Here is a 22,036-nt window from a genome sequence, read left to right as displayed (position 1 = left end):
CTCCTCTCTGAGTTTAAAGGTAATTGAACATAATTGAAACTGAATCTGTTTATCTCACAGCTTACTGGTGGTACAGCTTCAATGCACCAATTGAAGGAACGCATTGAGAAAGACTTGCTAGAGGTGAAACTCACAGTTGCACATATTTTATTCGCTGAATGCCAATTTTCTGGATAGCATAAATTTATGGGTTGTTTTCCTTTTAAATATCCAATTTTTGTACTCTTCCAGTCCTCCTTTCTATTCTAATAAATTTCCCTTTCCCTACATGCCATCACGATCATATATAGGAAGACACAATCCACAGACAGAAGATTGTGGGAAACTTGAAAAGCTTAGTAGAGAATCAGTAATTGTAAAGTCTAGTTATTGCAAGGAGGGTTAAAACTAGGAGGAACACAACCTTTTGTGTTGTGTGGAAATTGGCACACATTTATAAGATACCCTCAGAGATCAGTATGAGATGATTTGTTATTTACTTGTCAGATATGCTTGAATGAAGTTTTTGGGTTGTAGGCAATTGTGTTCATATATGAAAAAAATTGTTTGAGATGTGATTTCTGTTTGTAGGAGTCCCCTCAAGCTGCTAGAGTAAAAGTATTTGTCAGTGGAAATGCAACTGAAAGAAGGTTCAGGTGGGATGTTCATCTCTCTCTGTCTCTGTCTCTGGTCCATTGTCTGTGATCATATTATGATGAGTTGGTTCATGTTGCAACATCTGCTCTAGTTCTCCCTCCTTTCTTCATAACTCAAGTGATTTTTATTTTAGCAATGCAATGCAACTCAAGATGATGTAGTATGATTTTTAAGTGGTTGTTGTTTAATCATGGTGGTAACTCTATTTGCAGTGTTTGGATAGGGGGGAGTATACTGGCTTCTCTTGGCTCCTTCCAGCAGATGTGGTTCTCCAAGTCCGAGTAAGTGCTGATTGATTGCAAAAAAACTGTTATTCAAGTTCATTCACCTTCATGAAAACTAAACTAAAAATACTGAACTCAAGTGAATAATTTTTTAACACAAAGCTATTTCACTGTGCTATGGATAGGTATGAAGAGCAAGGTGCTTCTTATATCCAAAGGAAGTGCCCTTGAGTTTTCTAACGGATGTGAATACTTGTGTTTATTTTCTTACCATTATTGGGAACCCGGGAGTTTCAGGAAGTCCAATGTTGACCACTAAATTAGTGCCCTTGCCATCAATGACCTGTTTCGAAGTCATGCCATTCTCATCAGTGTTTTACTAGGCGGTTATAACTATTGTCTAGATTGATATATTGACAGCTTCTTTATCTGCTGTCGAGGTTGATATAACTATACTGTCTGTAATTGGCACGAGCTCATTTTCTTATTCTGCATCACACTGCATGACTGCATCCCCTTCCCATATAGTGTAACGAAGTCTAAGTTAATTCCTGTTAAGTCTGGATAGTGAATAGCTAGCTATTGGCGTTGCTGCACCCTATTGTGCTTATTGATGCCAATAGTGTTAGTGTTCGAGGCATTAGTTGGTGACACTTTAACAAAGCTAAATGACGTTGTACCGTAGTTTGGTTGAGGCAAATGCATGCTACAAGGGCGACGGCTAACGTAGTCTCTCAATGTGGGAAACCTTTTTAAAAGCATTGGATTCTTTATTTTTTTAAACAAAGGGCTGATATTTTTTGGTGTTTTTATCTTTTTCTTTTTTTATTCAAATATTCACTATAATTTTTAATCATTTTTTTGGAAAGATAATTTTTAATTATTAAATAATATGTAATGTGATTGATCCTTTCACATTAAATTCTCCAACAATTATGTTATTTTTGTCATAACAATATCATATTATAGGCATCATAACATTTTTTACATGTCTATCTTATTATTCTTATCTATAACTATTAATAAAGACAATTATTCCATTTGGTGTACATATTTCTTATTTCTAAATTATTCTTTAATATATGTAATTATTTTTATTTTCTTCATGAACTTCTGAGATGTATCTATTGTCACTTTTCCTATAAAAAATTACCACTATTATTTTCTTTAATAATTTTTTCTTCTTTTTTATTTTTTTTAATATAAAAATAGAGGCACCAAGTGTCTCTTTTTCAACTAACCATTATATAAAGACGATATTTCTTTTATAATTTCATTTTTTATCTGTAGTAAATAAATAAAATATCAAGAGTTTATAGTATTTATATATTTTTTTAAATCATTATACCCTCAATGATTTTCAAAACTATCTACTAACTAAAACTATCCATTGCTAGACATATTATTCTCTTTGGTTTCTTATTTAACCTCAACCCTCTCTGTTCCTATTTCATTTTATATTTATTTTATAAAAATGTAGAGAGGCATACAGTACCTCTCTTTTCCCAGTATACTATAATTATCTTTTACTTTATTTTTACTACATTGCATATATAGATAAAAAAATCATATATATTGAACATTTTGATGATAGAAAGGTTAAATTAAAAAGTTAGAAAGTTAAAAAGTTATTTAACTTAAGTTTATTTATCTTTATTCTTTTTATTCCATTAGCTAAACAACAAAGATTTGGTTAATATGATCTTTTTATTTTTCCAAATTCATAATTTTAGTCTTTTTTATTTTTTTAATTGAGACATTTTGTTTCTCACCTTTTAAAAAAATGTAATTTTAGTTTTTTTTTAATTTAGACATTATGTTCTCTATTTTTTAAAAATAAGTGATTTTAGTCAGCTTTGTCAATTTGAGACTAGACTATGTATTTTTTTTTATTTTTTTTAATAAATTAAGTTGGTTAATAATTAAATAATTTTAAAAAAAATTTGTCATTTGGATAATAAATAGATGTAAATGTTTGCATAGTATCATAGATCAATGTTTAAAACTGATATTAAAATTATGAATTTTTAAAAAGTGTAGACAAAATATTTCAATTAAAAATGGAGACTAAAATTTACAAAGTGAAAATAAAATATCTTAATTAAAAAATAAAATATTTAAAATTGTGGATTTAAGAAAACTACATTCTTACCTTAAATAAAATATAAAATACAGGGGGAGTTCTTATTTGTTAAAATGTGTTGAAAATTATAAAATCAATTATGTGAAACCCATCGAATTTTATTATTTTTAATAAATTTTAATTAATAAAAAAAAGTGTGTTGGAAAGTGTGAAGATATTTCTCTAAAATATATTCAATTACAACTTTGAGATTTTTTAAGCCTATCAATTCAACTTTTATATATGTATATATAAAGAGAAAGGAAAAAGAAACTGAAAGACATAGGGATGAGATAACGAATTGTGGCGCTAAAGTTAATTGGTTGATTCAATGTAAAGGGAAAGAAATGGCCTCTTGTACGTGCTCGTCTTGGCTCATGTTCTTGGTCCCAAACTCAAACTGCTTCAAATTCAATGCTCTTGTTGCTTCCCAAACCCAATGGCATACCCACAGCAGAAACATTCCCCAATTTAAACGCCATTGGGTCGAAGCTTCTGATCAATCTCTAGCGTCTCCAGTTTGGTAATTTTCTTCTCTCTTCTCATTTGGAGGAGAATCAATTGTTATAGTATTATTATGTTCCAGAAAGATTCAGCGTGGCGTCGTACAACATACTGGGGGGAAGAAACGCTTCTCAACACTCGGATTTATACGTAAACGTTCCTTCTCGTTACATCAACTGGGCTCATCGCAAAAGGATTATTTCTGATGAACTCTTTGGATGGGACCCTGATATTATCTGCTTGCAAGTAAACGTTTCACCTTTCTTGCCTCTGTTCTCATTTCTTTGACACGGATATTTAATACATAATACGATCATGCTTTTAATTTAGCCCTTAAGTTTAAAATGTTCTATTTTGATTTTTTAAAGTGTATCTATCTGTTAGACTAAGTTTTTTTTTTTTTAGAGATGGACTAATTTGGTCTAACCGAGATGGATCAAAGAAAACCTTTTAAACTTAGGGCTCCAACGTAAAACCAAAAAATAAGATGAGAGAACAAAAGTGTATTTTGGCCTATTAATAATCTTTTTTAGACTTGAGCTCAAATACTAACTTGAAATATTTGAAATGGTATTGTCAGGAGGTGGACAAATATTTTGAACTCTCAGACATTATGGTTAAAGCGGGATATGCAGGATCTTATAAGGTGTATTTTCATTTCCTTTCTGAATTTCTGATTACTACTTTGGTTTTGAGTTTGATTGACTGATATCTTCTTGATCAGCTTTTGGTTCATTACAAATAAAATGAAATGAAATAAATATATTAGTTGGTTTGATCTGCACCATTAATCATGCTGATGTCTCTATACTACTGTGAAAGTTGTCACTATCCTGTGCATAGTAGTACTACATTACCATATATAGGTGTGTGACTATTGAGAACCTAATGAATTATGTAAATGGAGATGTAGAGACGCACTGGAGATAAAGCAGATGGTTGTGCAATGTTTTGGAAAGCTCATAAGTAATCTATTGATTGCCCAATTTGCTTGTTAGATTAAAATTGATGGATCTAATCCATCCACTTTAATTACATTTTCATTCTTTTTGTCTGTTTGTCAGGTTCCAGTTACTGGAAGGAGAGACCATTCAATATAAGGACATTGGCTCAACTTTCAGTTTTTGAGGTATCGATTCTTTGATGTTGGCTCATTTCTTTTAATGATATTACAATGGTCGGTCCTTCCTTTTTAGTGTTTTGGTACTTTACTCATGTTCCTGGATTCTAATATTTCCAATTAACAAGAATTTTTTGGGCCTCTTGTGTGGTTGCATCAGAAACCCCATCAGACACAATTGAAAATAAGCAACATTGAATATTCCATTAGGGCATGAGATACAAGGTTTTCATCCGACTATTGATGATTTATTATTTTGTAGCATGATTTTTAAAGAGTAGCGAAGTTTCAACTAAAGCAGAATCTCTTGTATAGTTGATATGTTTGATTATCAGCATTATCGTGGGAATATTTTATTAAACATACAAGTCTTTACAAAAGTGGGTGCTATGGCACTGGGATACTGCCTGTTCCTAGCTCTTTGGCCACCACCCCTTGCTTTTATAATGTGTTATCTTATATTAGTTTGAACACAAGCAGCGGCTATCCTTTATTTTGGTTATCTTTTTTTATTGTGTCCTAGTGTTATTATTGTAAATATTGTCCTCTTATATATTCAAATGAAAATATATAATAATTGAAAATATTGTCCTATTATATATTCAATTAGTCTTCCTTTGCATTTCTAACTTCATCCTGTACAGGCAGATGTGTAAATCTGACTCAAGAAGACTGTTAGTTGGTAACATCCACGTACTTTACAACCCAAACAGGGGAGAAGTTAAATTAGGTCAAGTAAGTGTTATATTCCATCCCCCTCCCCCCACCCAAAAGAAAATGTTACGTTAACGGTCTTTCCTCTATTTTAGCTAACTATCTTTTGAAAATAAACATCTATGCAGGGTTTTCTTTATTAAATTCAAAAACATATCAAGAAGCCATGTTTAGTATGACATGTTTCTTTGATATAATTGAATATGATGTCAAACATTAATTGCTCACATACTGTTTGCATGTGGTGCTTTATGTCATCTTTCCATAATTCCTTCCTCTCTCTTATTTTCATTAATTTATGGTCAATTCTCTTCTCAGTTGACCAATTTTCATCTAGTAACTAGTAATAAACACTATCAGATCAGTTGAGATAACTACTAATGCCTCATTCATAAAGGGCTTTATGTTATCTAGGAAATACAATTGACTAGGTATTTCACCTTTTTTTCAACTGTCAAATCAGATTCGCTTTGCTTGAACTAGCTATTCTCTTGATAATTGAAATATTTAATATTTCAGATTCGTTTTCTCTTGTCAAGAGCACAATACCTCTCAGAGAAATGGGGTAATACCCCTGTTGTGCTAGCTGGTGATTTTAATAGTACTCCTCAGGTGCCATACTCCAGAAAACAGATAGAAGCTTGTCATATACTTCGTGTTCTTCATTTTTTACATTGATTTCTATTTATTATCATTCATCTACAGAGTGGAATATATAAGTTCTTGTCATCATCTGAGGTGAATTACTTCAAAATCATTATATCACATTCACATTATCTTAGTTTTGCAATTTCATTCTATACTAGACATGATAATAGGATTGTTCATGCTATGAATATAAGGAAGCAGTTAATGTTGAAGATGCTCACTTGAAGCTGGCTGTGGTTTGTAATTGCAGCTTAATGTCTTGCTGTATTACAGAAAGGAATTATCTGGACAGAAACGCTGTCGTCCTGCTCAAGTTTTAGGCGAGAATAAACAAACAGTTGGTCCAATTGTCACACTATATGGGTACTTTTCCATTTCTTTTTTGGTGATTAGGAGCCAATTTGGATAATTTTTTCAACCAGCACTTATAGAAGAAAATAGAATGAATTGAGGTAAAATGAATCAAACTTCTTGCACGAGTCAAAATCAACTTGTGCATCTCAACTTTTTCATAAGCTTCCTCATCTAACTTTTCCATGAGTACCTAAGAGTTCAGCATTCTTGCCTTAGAAACGTCTAAACAATAGAGTTTTACAATTGAAAAGCTCCCATAATTTATAAGCTAATCTAACCTAGGCCGAATTATATATTATAAGCTATAATGTAGGTACGCATGTATAGTTTATATAGTAGAGAATTATTGTTTGATATCAGTCATCACAAACTTAAGCTGACAGGGTATATGTGTGTAATGACCTGTCTTTGATAACAATTTTGAGATGAGATAGTTTTGCATTTTCACCACTCTTTCTTTTCTGTGTGTTTGTATTCTACATTAGTGTTTAGAAAACTTTTTTCATCCTTTTCCATTTCTGTTCACTTCTATTTTTTCCTTAAGAATATCTTATTTCTACTCAAGTTTTCTAATGCCTTGTCCTGCTCTGTCTCTCTCTTAATTGATGTACTATAATTTGTATGTGAATGCCTTTTCATAAATATGGATTTAACACTGTTGCATATGAGACATGCATATTCATGGCAGATTTAGTGTGTTGTAAATTATAACATTTTATGACCTTTCTCTCTTGGGGGATTTTGATATTTTATGGCCTTCAATTGTGCCCTCACTTTTTCCTATTATTACTATGTATGATTTCCATATTTAATCCCCCTGGCCCATGCCAACAGAATAGTAAAATTGCAAAGCTTTTCAGGGCTCAAATTGTACACAGGGATTCAATGGTGAACTCTTGGCAACTTCCTATCACTCAAAGTTTCTTGGCACTGTAGATTACTTATGGTAATCAATGTCTTTCTAAGCTCTGCCAAATATATTGGTTGTTAAAAATATTATGGTTGTGGCCTTGTTGATTGCAATTACCAAACTATAAGATCGACTTTACTTGATGCAGGTACTCAGATGGTATTGTACCTTCAAGAGTTCTTGATACTGTTTCAATAAGTGATCTCCTAAGGACAGGTGGCCTCCCATGCAAGGTATTCCTGCTTGGCTTTTGCTGCTTAATGTCCAGCTTAAGTTAAAGTTCTTTAAGCACATTCAATTGCCTAAGTGAAAAAGTATAAACTAGGAGGGGATTGTGGAGGTTTCTCGATTGTAATGGAGAAGTAACATTGTTAGTAAATGTATGGTTTAAGATTTTTGGGGTGCCCAGAGGTTGACCAATAATTTAGAGAATCACAGAAATTTATCTTCAACCCACCTACCTGCTGGCTGACCTGCATCCCACAAAACATAAGATCAGGTTTGATGGTTGAATCTTTAAGCTGTTGTTTGGAATCGGACAAATAAAATGATGATGTCTTGACTTTAGGATTGGATATGGATGGGCTTTTTGCCTTTTTCAACATTTATTGATGCTTTCACGTTGGTTATTCTTTATGAATTGGGATTTGGGACCCTCATCATTTTTCTGAATACATGTTTTCATTTAGAAGCATTACGATCGCTGGTTTTGTAGAGGTGCTTTTGAATTGAAATAGGAGTAATACATCTTAGCACTTCTCTAGGATCATTTTTCCCAACTACATTGTCTACAATGCACTTTTTCACCTTTGATTCAATTGTCTAAACGTAATTTTTCCCAATCTAACTAGTGTTTTCCTTGATCAATAGAAAGTGGGAAGCGACCATTTGGCCTTGGTTTCTGAATTTTCTTTCTCAGTTACCAACAATGAACCTAAAGACAAAGTGGCAGCAGCAGCAGCAGCAGCAGCAGCAGCATCACCTATAGTAGATATTGAAGAGCCTAACAATCAGCAGTCATAAGAAAACAGCTCAGCATTTGTGTTTGGAAACAGATTTTTGCTATCCTTGTTTACTTGTACTATAGTTTGAATTATATTTACTTAGCATTCACAAATTTTTCGAAAAAGGCTGTAATTTAGATAAAGGTTGAAGATCAAGTTGTTAGAATTTCTCAATGTATCATACTAAGTTATAAATTCGAAGTGCAAGGAAAAATCTTATTAGAAATTGAATTACTGCATTATTGGTTACAGTGAGTTCCTCCTGCATTATTGAAAACAAATGTATAGTTCAATTCAATTAATTTATATTTAATTTATTTTTGTATGAAATAAATAAATAAAACATATAAAATAATTTTGATTCGCAATCTTAAATTAAGTTCAATTTCAACTTGAAAAAAAAGTTCATATCAAACTTTAAAATGAGTCAATTTTTATGAGTTAAATCACGTATTAAGAGTTCATTTGTTAGAGTAAAAAGAAATGAAAATTTTGAATTAAGGTATAGTATAAAAATCTAAATCTCATCTTATTTTACTATTTATTTCTTTTTTTGTTTGTTTTCTTTTCCCTCAAAGGAACAGACCCTTTGGTTTGTGAGAAAAAAAGAAAAGAAATGAGTGAATGGTTTCAAAAATTTTGATATGAATCCCAGGCTTTCATATACAATTTCAATTTAAATATTTCTTTTCCCTCCGTTGAATGGTCTAAGCTGGACTAAGGTGTGTGACTCCCATTAGCGTGCAGCGAAACTCCGAACGCAACGCTCCTAGAAAGAAAGCTCATTCATTTCTTCTTTCGATCAAAAAACAACAATCAATCAATCTCCTTTTTTCATTCAGGATGCAACGTTTTCTTGACAACGTCCTTGCTGTTACTAAAGAGTATGCACATTTTCTTTCTCCATTATTCTTTATCATCTTTGTTATTTGAAATCAAATTTTGGAATCTAAATGTTTTTTTGCCTTGGCACGATGAATTTATATGTTAATAATGCAGGTCGGTGAAGACGTTTACTTATGAATCGTTGAACAATATTGTGAGAGTGATAAATGGTGTGTCAGCTCTTGTGTTGACACTGCTACCTGGGAAAGCCACTATACTTGTAGGTATTCAAGGTTGGGAGCTCAGGCCAACTCTTCGTGGAACATGCTTTCCACGTTGGATGGATAAGTAATAAGTTTAATAATTCCTCATTTTCATTATCATTACCATTACGGTTTTGTTAAATTAAATGTATATTTCTGAATTCTTTCATTTTTCTAGTGGTGTGTCCTCTTTCAACCACTTTATTCATGAGCTTTCTGTGGATTCCGATGTATCAAGCCTGGAATATTCATCTGAAGAAGAAGAAGAAGAAGACAGTGATTATGATGGATATGAAGAATATCCTGAATCTCCCTCATCACAAAGTTCTAGAGCCTCCAGAGCTAATTGGATTTTGGTTCCTATACACTTGTTGCTAGGGATTCCATTTCGCCTTTTCCAGTTAGCTTATTCTGGGTCTGGGGTGTCAAAACCGTCACTGGCTATCTCTGCCAATCAACACCCTTCACAATCACATTTTCCTAATAAAGTGCAAAGCCTCAAGGACCAAATTATCCATCGTACTACTGACAGGAGACGTGGGATCATTGAGGTTGTGCAACTATTTTCATCCTTATTAATTTGTGTTGTGTTTTCTTGACCATTTATTTGTAGTAGGCAAATCTCATGTGAATGTAACTTTTGTGTTTCTTTTTTTTGGTTTTCTACTAGGATCTCCATATGGCCATGGAGATATTTATAGAAGCTGTTTTTGATGTTGTTCACAGGGCAGTACATCTTCTTCTTTCCCCATCAGAAGCTCTTGGAACATTATCCAGGTTGTTTTCATCTCATGATGATGTTGCCGAGGATGCCTCTACTTCTTCAGCTACACTTGGAGACAATGAGCCAACACCTACAGACAGGAATACTAGTTCTCGTTCATCTCTGAACACAGATGCCCGGACATGTCAAGACGTTATAACAGAGCTAGGGTAAAGACTGTTGCTGTGTACATTTATTCCTTTTATTTTGAGATCTTGCTTGTCCAATTAATGATTTATCCTTTTAACTCTCACAGGTATCCATATGAAGCTATTCATGTCATCACTGCCAATGGATATGTTCTTCTTTTAGAAAGAATTCCTAGGTAAGTTAGACACTTTTTTAAGGAAATTGTTTAAACCTCCACAAGTGTAATAATCCACCCTCTTTAATTTTGAACTTACTTTGATATTTCCAATGTTAAAATTAAATTTAAATGCACCCAATCTGATTTTCCAGTGTGAATCACTGCAGAAATGGAGACATTATGCATGATACTAATTGACTATTTGACATCTGATCTATCAACTATTTTTTTTATTGTTGTGTGGAATGAATTGCATTTGATATTTGAATGAAACTATTATGTTTGATATGGGTCTTTTTCTGGTAGTCATATTTAATTATCGGGACTCTATCATGTGTAGAGATGGTGGATTTTGAAGGCTATAACACAATTTTATCATTCAGAATATATTTAATTATCTTAAATGGATAACAATCTAGGATGAGTAGACAATAAGGAGACTGTATTATTGTTATTGCTTTGTGTACAGTCTAATGCCCGTAATCTGACTTCACAGGCGAGATGCATGTAAAGCTGTTTATCTTCAGCATGGAGTCTTCGATTCATCAATGGGGTGAGTAATTTGTAAAGTATTTCTTATATGTGAAGTAGAGAGTTGTATAGTAGGTTGGGTAAATTTATTGTTGCATCATTTTTTTAAGTCAACATCTGCCTGAATCCTTTGAGTTATGATCTTGGCATGACATATAGGACTGATGAGCTTTTTGTTTTGATCTTATCCTGCTTCCTCTGTTTTGTCCCTGATTTTTTCCCTCTGAATCATGAAATTTTTTTCTATTGTTTCAGTTGCTTGGATGCCAGAATGATGTTAAGACAATAGGGGTATTCTAATAAGTTAAACTTTTTTGGTTCAGTTGGGTATCTAATGGTGTTGTTGGCTCTCCCGCTTTTGCAGCCTATGATCAAGGTTTGTTACATCTGTGATCTGTCAAGGTAGTATGTGCGCTTCAAGAACATATCTGTTTTTAAGAATTATTACATGTAAGTGTGTTTATTTTCAGGGTATGATGTATTTCTGGGAAACTTTCGTGGTTTGATTTCTAGGGAACATGTTAACAAGAATATCTCTTGTCGTGAGTAAGTTCTCAAAGCGAAACCTATTGATTTGTCTTGTGTTGTTTGATGCAATGTGGTTTATATTTTATTATACTCTATTCCTGTGACGTTTGATGTAATGCAGATACTGGCGATACTCCATCAATGAACATGGGACTGAGGATATTCCTGCTATGATAGAGAAAATCCATCAAGTAAAAACTGCTGTTAGTAAGCCTGATACTGAGGAGGAAAGCAATGATGGTCAGCTTTACAAGTTTTGTGCAATTTGCCATAGTTTGGGAGGAGCTTCTATGTTAATGTATGTTGTTACGCTTAGGATAGAAGCCAAGCCCCATAGACTTTCAAGATTGGTTTTGTTATCACCTGCTGGTTTGCATCATGACTCTAACCCAGTCCTTTCAGTGGCGGAGCACACATTGTTTTTGCTGGCCCCTATTCTGTCTCGTATTTTCCCAGCCTTCTATATACCAACTAGATTTTTCCGTATGATTGTTAACAAGTTAGCTCGGGACCTGCAAAACCTGCCTGCAGTTGGAGGATTGGTTCAAACTTTAGTAGGTTATGTTGTTGGTGGGGACAGCTCAAATTGGGTTGGAGTTTTAGGAACACTACATTACAACATGAATGACATGCCAGGAGTATCTTTTGGTGTTAGTCTCCATCTTGCTCAGATAAAACGTGCTAGAAGGTTTAGAATGTTTGATTATGGGAATGCATATGGGAAAGTGTATGGTTCCCCTGAGCCTTTGGACTTGGGTGAACACTATGGACTCGTAGACATTCCTGTTGATCTGGTTGCTGGTCAGAAAGACACGGTGATACGATCTTCAATGGTGAAGAGACACTATAAATTGATGAAGGATGCTGGTGTGGATATGTCATAATGAGTTTGAATATGCTCATTTGGACTTTACGTTCTCTCACCGTGAAGAACTTTTGTCATATGTTATGTCGCGTTTGCTGCTTGTGGAGCCCAATTCAAAGAACCAAGTAAATCAAAGGGATCTAAGGTTGAGGAAAAAGGACAAGTTTCATTTAATGGGTAGAATATGAGATCTAACACATGATCATCTCCTACTGATATGTTTTTGTTGTGTCTCGTACACTGCCGGATGGAGTTGTATATACCTGTTTGCTTACAGAACTGCTATGTACATGTGTCATCTTTTCCTTTAAATCTTATCTCTCTTTTTCTGTTTGGAGAAGAAATTCAAAACAATTTTGGAATACACTGTAAAAAAGTGTGAACTCTGACTGAATGGAACAGAGGCGTCAGAGAAAATGGATAGTTGTTGTATGTCGGTAGTTCACTTGAGGTTTGTGAAAATTCGTGTTAACTATGTTTAGGATAGCAATTAAATCTGAAGTTGCAGTCCAGTGTCCAATCCGATTCCATTTTTTAGCAACCCATTATTTGATTTCTATATCATGACAATTATCTCTATTGTCTTATAAATATTACCATACATGACGCACTATCTTTTCTATATTATGATTTTTCGTTTTTTTCTGCTCAGAATAAGGCTTCTTTTTCTTCTTCAATGTCTGTTCATTATCTCATTTGTGCAAAAATCTGTATCCACTCATTTTCTCTCTCTTTTGATTTGACCAACATTGAATTTGTTTCACCATTTTATTCTTATTGATCTTACCAAGTAATTAATATTTATGTCTTCAACAATTTAGTTCAAGAGTAATTCCATTACATAGAGTAAGTCTGTTTAAATTTAATGGTACAAAAAGTTTGTTTAAATTAAAAAGGATTAATTACTGTTCTGCAAATTTAGCCACTAAAATATGTTTTTTAAAATATTCTCCTGATAGAATTTATTATACGAGAAACTAAAAAGAATAATTTGTCAAAATTTTAAAATTAAAAATATATTTCTTAATTTCAGGAACTAAAAAAATATTCACCCCAAATTCAAGGACTAAAATAATAATTAAATCAATATAAAAAAATCAAAGTGTTTAAAAAATACTTAATTTTATTATAAAAAAGAAAAATAATACTTTTTTAAAGGAAAAAAAATTAGACAAACAAATAAAAAAAACTGGTTATTTTATTAAAAGAAATATTTTTTAAATAAACTTGAACAAACGGATCCATTAAATTCACTGAGTACATTCAGAGAAGTTGATTAAGGAAACTAGAGACCTTCATTTCTTCCAAATGGGTATAATGGAAGCAACAAGATCATTTGACCTTTCCAAAAACGTGGACCTCATGTTATTATATGGTGAACAGTGCTAGCAACACGCTGGACCTGGACTGGATGCCAGACCTAATGAAAACACCATCTATTTATTTTATGCAGTGCTTACAATTCTGTAATGCATTTGAAGAAATGAGAAAAGCACATTTTCCATCTAAAATTACACTCTCAACTCCCCAACTTCCGGTCCTAAAGGTTTAAAGACGGCTTCCACTTCACTCGGATCAATTTCCTCCAAGCTTGATGGTTTCCATTTTGGGTTCTGCGGGAGAACAATTATTGATGATTGAATTTATTACTGAACTAGGAAAAAGCATATACCAAATATTGAAGCATATAATCAATACCTTCATGGGTTAAACGAAATTTAAAAGTATTCATAGCACTAGCAGTGTGACAAACAGAAGGAAATATATGCAGACAAGACCAGATATAATTTATAAATACTTTGAACTGTAGATTCATACGCAGAGAAATCAAATATATGGGGCATATTTGATTTTATTATTGTTTTTGAAAATTATTTCATACAATTATTTCACAGAATAAAATTATCGAAAACATGCTTGTTAAATTGTGTTTTTAAGAAGTTTGGAAACTTAAGGACACTAATGATAATGGTAGAAGTGGTGTAGGTGGCCAGGAGGTGGTGGTACTTTGAAGTGCGAGTAGAGAGTCATTGAAAGTTAAAGAGAGAAAAAAAAAACTTAAAAATTAAGCATTATTATAGTTTTTTAAAAAACAAAACTGTTGAAAAACAATCGAACTGGCACATGTATTTTCAACTTAAGATTCTTGAGTGTTTTCCAACATTTGGTAGAAGGAAACCAGCATTATTACCAATTCCAAGGACAAGCATAATTTTTGCATGATTTCCTTTCATTTCACCAATAATATCTTAAGTACCACACAAGACCACAAGGTAAAATATAGGATAACTTTTAGTAACACCACTTATTTTCAGCAGACAAGTTAATTACACCTCAGATTTCCTGGTTTAGCAAACAGCTAATATTCAAGTTTGTCTCCCAGATTAAAAAATACACAAAGCATAAGAAAAAGAAAGAACCTGATCCTTGTCCACCAGCACTGCTCGGACACCTTCTGAAAAATCATGCCGTAGTGAAGACCTCAAGGCAATACGATACTCAGTTTCCATTACGCCACTAAGCTGGAATTTCCCAAATGCAGATGGAAGAGGCCTAATTAGTTTGTAAACATGGAAACTAACACCATCCCCTCCCCTAAAATAGAGTTCTTACCGTGGATAGTCCACCGTCATTATTCCCCACTGCAGAGGCAACCGAAGAGAAGTACTTGTTGGTCAAGAAAAGGGAAAAAGGAGCACCTTTTCTGAGGCCTTGGAGAGCTTCATTAGCCCACTCCACGACTAGAAATAGAAAAATACAAGAATATTACAACTAGTCTGGACATTTCAGTATAACACCAACGATATGTCAATCAGCATACCATTAGGGTCAGTGCTTGACTGGTGTTTTTTTAGCTCCTCAATAATTTCAGTGACTGATTTATTTCCTCCAAATGTAGAAACTAGCTGAGGTAAAAGCAATTTCAACTGTGCCTCGGACTCAGGGTTGGACTCATATCTTGCTAAAAGTACTTTGATGTCCTGATGTGGATCCTGAGAACTATATAACCAATGAGTTTTGTGTAAGATCATTATATCTTTTATGTTTTGAGGACTTGTTTGTATGCACTCATTGCAATTTCATATAATATACTTCAAGACAATACTAATAGATATGATAGATTATTTCAACAAACACAAGAAGACCTTGAGCAAAACGTGCAGTGCATCCTCTACATGACACAAACATGCCTATGAAGTATTATCATTTAATGGGTCCAATTCAATCTAAACTGATGAAGTCAATGGGGCCAATAATCTTAAAAAGAATCTCAAATGTTGTTCAAAGGTTCAAGCTAACATACAAGTTTGTGGCCAAGAGGGCATCCTTGAATGAACCTAACTTTCCAGATGGCACATAATGTGTTCCAAGGCCAGCATATATTGCATCTGAGGGAGTAGAAATCCTCTTTCCAGTCAATCCAAGATAAGCACCTGCAATTAAAAAAAATTCAAAGTAACATGAATCAGAATCCATAGAAAGCAAGTGGAACTGTGGAAGAACCTTTAACAATATACAAATAAACTGATTTTAGCTGAAACCTGGGACCACACCTAGATGCTTCAACAGTGTAGCACACATGTATTCATATGGCAGATTATGACAGAATAGTGCACGCAAAAAATGAAAGAGAATCATTGGTATTTTAACAACCCTCAAATCCACATTGGCTAGTCTTATAAAAGCAATAACGAACTACAAATGCTGTATTAATTTTAAAAAAGAGAAGTACCAACGGATCCTTCCCCTGGACTTTGAGCCGCTATATAAGCAAAACCTACATCTGGGAACAAACCAATTCCATTTTCTGGCATCGCAAGAACAGTTCTCTATAAATGTGAATGAAAAAGAAAAGTCATAAATAGGATCTACAACGGCAATTCATGACTAAACGAGACAACTATTGCCAGGTGAGCATACCTCTGTTATGATGCGATAGCGGCCATGACCAGATAAACCAATTCCAAAACCCATAGTTATTCCATCCATGAAGCTTATATATGGCTTCTTGTAATCAGAAATTTTGCATATCAAAGAATACTCAGCAGTGAAGACCTAAAACATGAAATATAACAAGTACGTAATTTTTATGTAGTACATTAACAGGTCATGCAAAAATGCAAGATGCAGCAAAATGCATAATTGCTGACAGCATTGTTGTCAAACTCACAAATTAACTTGTTTAGGATTAAGGTCCAAAAATGCAATAACTCCCAAGGAAACTTAGACCAATCCAAACTAGTGTCAACTCAGCCAGGATTGGATGAACTCGCTCAAAATTGTGATTCCAAGGCTGATTTAGAAAATCTGCTTTAAGTAGAGAAACAAGCTCTAAAAAGTCCCCAAAACAGCACCATTTGGCCAACTATTTCCCTTTTTTGGTTCCTTTTCAGCGACTCTTTTCATTACAAGCACATTTGTCTCCTTTTTTGTCCGAACTTGCAGCATTATCTAGGAATTGAAAACTTAAGAATTCGTGATAAAACACAAATTTTGTGGCTCTTGACTCTCAGACTCTAAAGTTTGATGTTTTCACCTTATTATCTTTTAATTTGATCATTTATGTATAATTTTAAGTTGCACTATCATACTTTGTTACTTCTGTTTGTTTTATTATGAAGTTGCAATGTTGGTTTTTCATCAATTTATCATATTATATTTTGTTTAGATATTATGATTAGTTTTTTTTTTAATATTATTTTCATATTAGGTTAAATCTTACGAGTTGAGTTGAGCCTGAATCGAGTTTATGAACCTTCCACAAATTTTACATAAACTCTAAGTTTGATAATCTTGTTTGATAGCAATTACATCTGCAGTTCTAGACTTCTAGTAGTCACATAAAACACCCAAAGGAAATTCAATGTCATGGGAAAGAAAAGACTATGTCAAAAGGGTAATCCTGTAATGACAGAAGCTGGTGTGTTACAAAAGATGGGGCATCGATAGGAGCTGAACTGGAAGCACCTTCTGGCCATGGCCATACCAACACCTGAGCAGGGATTGGTCACGCACCTTCAGGAGTGAAATACCTTGTGGCCTTACCCCAAAATATGTTGCAGAGATGGCTTCCTCAATCACAGACTAAGATTGCATGTTTTATACATTTTATTTTGGATATAATACGCATTTGGGTAAGCAACTTAATTAAAAACTAATTCCATAAGCTCTTACCAAATGAGCTATTTTAAAGTTACTAAAAGGAACGTATTTGATAAGCTTCTCCATGAAGCTTTAAAAAACATGTAAGGTCATAAACTAGATCCATGAGCTCAAATAAACTCTTCCAAAAGTCCTTAATTGGTCATGAAACTCCCTCAATAACTGGACATTACCAATTATCTTATAAGTTGAAGCTATTAAAGCTAGTTTGTCATGAATAATGTGATATGATATATCAGCAGTACAGCCAATACTTTCTCTAGAGTATATTAGAAATATAGACATTACTAGTTTATAAGTGGCAATACTCCCATAGGAAGGGTATTTATTTTGCATTGGCATTGTTTTGATAAAGTGAAAGGGTATGAATCTGAAGGTATACATAATTACAAAGGACACAACTAGACCTCAATCATATCTGATAGATGGTTTTTGATTGTTATCTGCTTCACATCACCACCTGCAGATAAACTAAGATCTCGGTTACCGAGTAAGAAGTCATTGAGAACAGAGAAAACTTAATTTGATGAAACACGGACTATAGACTATAGACCAGTAGGGTAGCATTGAAAGAAGATAATGATGTTGACAAAGATGCAAACAACATATCCAATGAAGTACCAGTACAACTGGATAAGCATGTATGTTAATACACTTGAGGTTAAAACAAATAATATGAGACCTTCTGCACTAAAGGAGTGTTTTTGTCCTTTTGTATTTCAGCAACAACCCCTTTAATATCCATACCTGCATTGACCACCAATGGTGACTCTCAAAACCTTACCTAGCACTCAAAAACCAAATAACCTCAAATCGAAAACAGAATATCTGCAAAAGAAGCTAATTTTTAATCTATTTAAGCTAGAAACGCGCTTTGCATTAAAAGATTAATAAATTATTTATTTCCCTCAATGCCTCAGTCATACCAGCGCAAAAGGCTCGAGGCGAGCTGCTATCAACCAGTACGCATTTGACCCTTGGGTCAGATTCCCATTCATCAAGATAACTTTTATACTTTACATCCATATCTGCATCACAAAAAAATTCAAATCAAAAAGAAATTAAAAAATAAACCAACAACACTCAGAACTGCAAAAGGGCAATAATTTAAACCCATAAAAGAAAGAAAAAAAGAAATAAACAGATCCCGCCCTAGTTTATCTCATTCTATGTCGAACAATCAATATCCAGAATCATAATTCCCTTCAAAATTCAATAAAAAAAATAACGCAAATTATTTGGCACTCTGACACTAATCGCAGATATGAATTTTCAACTAATGCATGAGCTCCACAATAATTGCGTATTGCTATAAGAGCTAGTTCAACAAAACAGTCCAGATTCCAAAAGCAAATCTCCGAAGACAATTCTCAACTTAATAGCATACATAATTACGGAAACGAAGAAGAATATGGAAAACCTAGGTTCATGGCGTTGAGAGCTTTGGGGCGATCGAGGGTTATGACAGCGACGCCGTTTTGATGAACAGAGCCCTTCACAAATTCTTCGGCCATAGCGGAAAATGCTCGCAGAGAAAAGGAAGGTTGAAAGCGAGAAAAAGTGAGTGAACTCAGAAAATGTTGAACTCTGACAGCACCCAGTAGCATCCTTTTCTGTGAAAACAACAAGACGAAAATCAAATTAAGTTAATATATCTAATGATTTATCAGGGGACAAAAATTATCAATTTATAAAACTAGAAAAATTACATATTATAATTAAAAATTAAAGTAATCAAAATCATGAATCTAAAAAAAAATTAAAGAGACGAAAATCATAATTTTGCGAATTAACTATTAACAATTGTTTATAAAAAAAAATTAGAGGATTACTAGGCAAAGTGATATACTTCTGCTCTAATGTTCTAGTAGCAAAAAAGTGCCACCTCGATATCAATTTTCAATTCTATCGGCCGAACAAATTGTGTCAAAATTGATGGATTTAGGAGAACAAAAGTAAATTTGAAAATTAAAAAAATAAAATATTAAGTAATCTTAACAACAAAGTTTATAACAATATTTACATTTAAATTATAATTTTTAAACTAAAAAAACTCGTATCATTTCATTCAAAATAAAGTATCAATACATGTTAAAATAAATTCAAACACATGATGACTGGTATAAAATTTTGAGGCTCTTGCAAGTAAATAAACAACACAAATTAACTTATCTCTAAATAAAACTAACCATAGAATTCTGAATAGTATGAACTCTTACCTATTAAATTTGGACCATCAAATGCAAATAGAAATACTTTTAAAAGATTAAAATTAATATAAGTTGAAATGTGCCTGGCTGAAAGAATCCTAAGTTCATACTCAGTCCGATGCTAATCGAGAGGTACACAATTCTTCAGCGTTGAATACGTAACAACAAAAGACTTAGTAATATAAGTTCTTTATGTTTGAGGTTGACAAAAGGTTACATATATTTATTTATCTTATAAATATTAAATATTAAATATAAGTATAACAAAAACAATAATCAAACATTAATATCCCATGCATCTTTCCAGTCTGCACACTAATCAGTTAACAAATACAAATATCACACATTATTTCGACACAAACACATTGTTTCTCCTAATAGGAAATCTAAATCACAGACGCTGATTGCATATATAGCATATCTTAATTCATACATATTTTTTTTCGTTATGAGAATACAAGTAGAGAGATTATGTGCCACAAAGGGTAGCATATAAATGTTTATTTCTTTTTGGAAGACTAGTAGTAAACTAGATAATATCTTTTTTGAGTATTTTCTTTAACATACTTTTATTATTGGACTACGTCTATACTTGCTCAATTGTAAAACAAGTACTATGAGACGAAATTCAACTATAAAGTATGCGTTAAGAAAATATTAAAATAACATGTTTTATATATTTATTCCTCGTTTTATGAAGCTAGAGCAGCCTTGAGCACTTGAACGAACTTAAGGTGTGCAGTTAACTGGGGGAAATGGCCAAGTGTATCTATGATCTCTAAAGTAACTTTCCCTTTAATTTTGTTCTTCATGTAGAGCGCTACGTTGTGTGGCACAGCTGCATCCTTTTTGGTCTGAATGATAGTGCATGGAGTCTCCACCTTGTCAAGTATCTCTCTCCAATCAGAATAGAATATGGTCTTGGCCAAGGACAGAGCAACTTCACCTTGCATTCTCTTCAAGCACTTCTCATATTTGTCCACAGTGTCTTCATTAGTTGGATCCGCTATTAATGAGGCGAAGCCAGAAGCAAAGTTTTCATAGTTGGTTCCTATGTTTGAGAGCAATTGCTCAATATCTGAGCTGTTAAAGCCTCCCTCATAATCATCTGAATTTAGAAACCTGCATTACATATTATTATACCAACAAGTTAGAAGGACTAATCCTTTTACACTTATAGCCAAAAAGGTGGAATAAGACTAAAGTATATATTATAGAGGTATTTGAATTTTAATTTCTATTCACTTTTTTTGTTGGTGAAAATTACTATTTACATTGATTTAGAATAGATAAATATTCTATCTAAATAAATCATATGTTATTGTATTTTAATATTTAAACTAAGAACCTTTTTTTTCAATGCTCTGTGTAATTTTATTTTACGGAAGTGTTATTAAAGACAGGCACAGCCCCGCCGTACGAGTACTCGAACTATTTCGAGCGTGAATTGATCGTGGACCACATGTCCAAAAATAATTAATATTTTTGTATTCTATAAAATTGCAAATAAACTAAGAAATCATGAGTGTGTTAACAAAATTTTGAATTAACTCTTAATTTATTTTACTAACTTATAAATTTATTCAACAAAATTGGATCTAACATATTTTAATTATAAAAAAAAATCTCATTGTTCTATCATAACTTTTTGTGTTTTAATATTGTTCATCTTTATCAACTAAATTAATAATTAATTTTACTAAATATTTCAATTCGATCAACAAATTTAACTGATCATGTTCATAGTAAGGAACAATTGAACAAATCCAAGAGATCCAAGCAAGCAAGGGTAGCAAAACAAAACAAACCAAACTAATAAGCAAAAGTTAAAGAAAAGAAGATGATACCTTGGGGAAGCACCAACGAGAATAAGGGTCTTGAAGAGTTGAGGTCTTTTGACAGAGGCAATGCAACCAATGATGCCCGACATGGAGTGGCCAACAAAAGTGACAGCTTTGAGGTCCATCTCATTCAGCAGAGTGATCAAGTCATCAGCAAAAGCTTCCACAGAGGAATACTTGTGAGGGTCATAGAGGCTCTGATCCTTCACAGTTCCAGCAAAAGCCCAATCAAACGTAACAAGACGGTAATTTAAAGCAAGAACCAAAGGATGTATTTTGTCCCATATCGACTGGTCCGTTCCATAGCCATGAGCAAACACTATAGTTTCAGTGCCGCACCCTTCGATTCTGGCATTCAAAGCACTTGAAAGCCCCTTTTCGGTTGTAGACATGCTTTGGGTACTTCAATAAGAAGCAGGTTGGGACTTGAGAGACTACAGATAGCTTTCAAGATCTCTTAATCTGGTCCCTATTTATGGTAACATAAAAATACAATAGTATTTT

At 33.2% G+C, this 22,036-nt stretch overlaps 3 protein-coding genes and 2 pseudogenes across 8 annotated transcripts in view; 3 read left to right on the top strand and 2 right to left on the bottom strand.

Moving 5' to 3' along the window:
- Window positions 1-1,585, top strand: part of LOC100819549 (actin-related protein 4) — a 6,744-nt gene extending 5,159 nt beyond the window's left edge. Inside the window, exons 17-20 of the mRNA XM_003530606.5 lie at window positions 61-123; window positions 571-635; window positions 849-917; window positions 1,046-1,585. Of these exons, the coding sequence (XP_003530654.1) occupies window positions 61-123; window positions 571-635; window positions 849-917; window positions 1,046-1,091 (243 nt within the window). The 3' untranslated portion in view covers window positions 1,092-1,585. The remainder of the gene's footprint in view (window positions 1-60; window positions 124-570; window positions 636-848; window positions 918-1,045) is intronic.
- A 1,744-nt stretch (window positions 1,586-3,329) lies between these two features.
- LOC100817772 (carbon catabolite repressor protein 4 homolog 3-like) lies at window positions 3,330-8,467 on the top strand (annotated as a pseudogene). Its single transcript, XR_005892488.1, has 12 exons — window positions 3,330-3,467; window positions 3,553-3,732; window positions 4,067-4,132; window positions 4,400-4,452; window positions 4,551-4,615; window positions 5,255-5,341; window positions 5,840-5,932; window positions 6,026-6,058; window positions 6,219-6,331; window positions 7,183-7,268; window positions 7,381-7,465; window positions 8,103-8,467. The product of XR_005892488.1 is annotated as a carbon catabolite repressor protein 4 homolog 3-like (transcript).
- A 289-nt stretch (window positions 8,468-8,756) lies between these two features.
- LOC100817243 (lipase 3-like) lies at window positions 8,757-12,825 on the top strand (annotated as a pseudogene).
- A 769-nt stretch (window positions 12,826-13,594) lies between these two features.
- LOC100813160 (3-hydroxyisobutyryl-CoA hydrolase-like protein 3, mitochondrial) lies at window positions 13,595-19,139 on the bottom strand. Of its 5 annotated transcripts, XM_026129515.1 has the most exons (11): window positions 18,902-19,120; window positions 18,408-18,509; window positions 18,184-18,228; window positions 17,889-17,941; window positions 16,240-16,374; window positions 16,052-16,148; window positions 15,623-15,752; window positions 15,140-15,318; window positions 14,932-15,059; window positions 14,739-14,840; window positions 13,595-13,931 (listed from the first exon to the last, which is right to left on the bottom strand). In XM_026129515.1, exons 1-11 carry the CDS (start codon window positions 19,086-19,088, stop codon window positions 13,830-13,832), a joined length of 1,260 nt encoding a protein of 419 aa, XP_025985300.1. In that variant the 5' UTR covers window positions 19,089-19,120; the 3' UTR covers window positions 13,595-13,829. The 5 variants fall into 5 exon arrangements, with proteins under 5 accessions (XP_025985300.1, XP_003530649.1, XP_006584850.1 ...); XM_003530601.3 differs by lacking the exon at window positions 17,889-17,941 and having other exon boundaries at window positions 18,164-18,228; window positions 18,902-19,139; XM_006584787.3 differs by lacking the exon at window positions 18,184-18,228.
- Window positions 19,140-19,952: 813 nt separating this feature from the next.
- On the bottom strand, window positions 19,953-21,974 carry LOC100810465 (sigma factor sigB regulation protein rsbQ-like). Its single transcript, NM_001254540.2, is given in 2 exon segments — window positions 19,953-20,813; window positions 21,539-21,974. Coding segments are annotated over 2 exon segments (816 nt in total). The 5' UTR covers window positions 21,925-21,974; the 3' UTR covers window positions 19,953-20,383.
- Window positions 21,975-22,036: the final 62 nt, after the last annotated feature.

This window comes from Glycine max, chromosome 8 (genome assembly GCF_000004515.6).
Source record: "Glycine max cultivar Williams 82 chromosome 8, Glycine_max_v4.0, whole genome shotgun sequence".
Lineage (NCBI taxonomy): Eukaryota > Viridiplantae > Streptophyta > Magnoliopsida > Fabales > Fabaceae > Glycine > Glycine max.
Note: the sequence above shows the minus strand (reverse complement) of the source record. Positions and strands in the feature narration are given on the sequence as shown.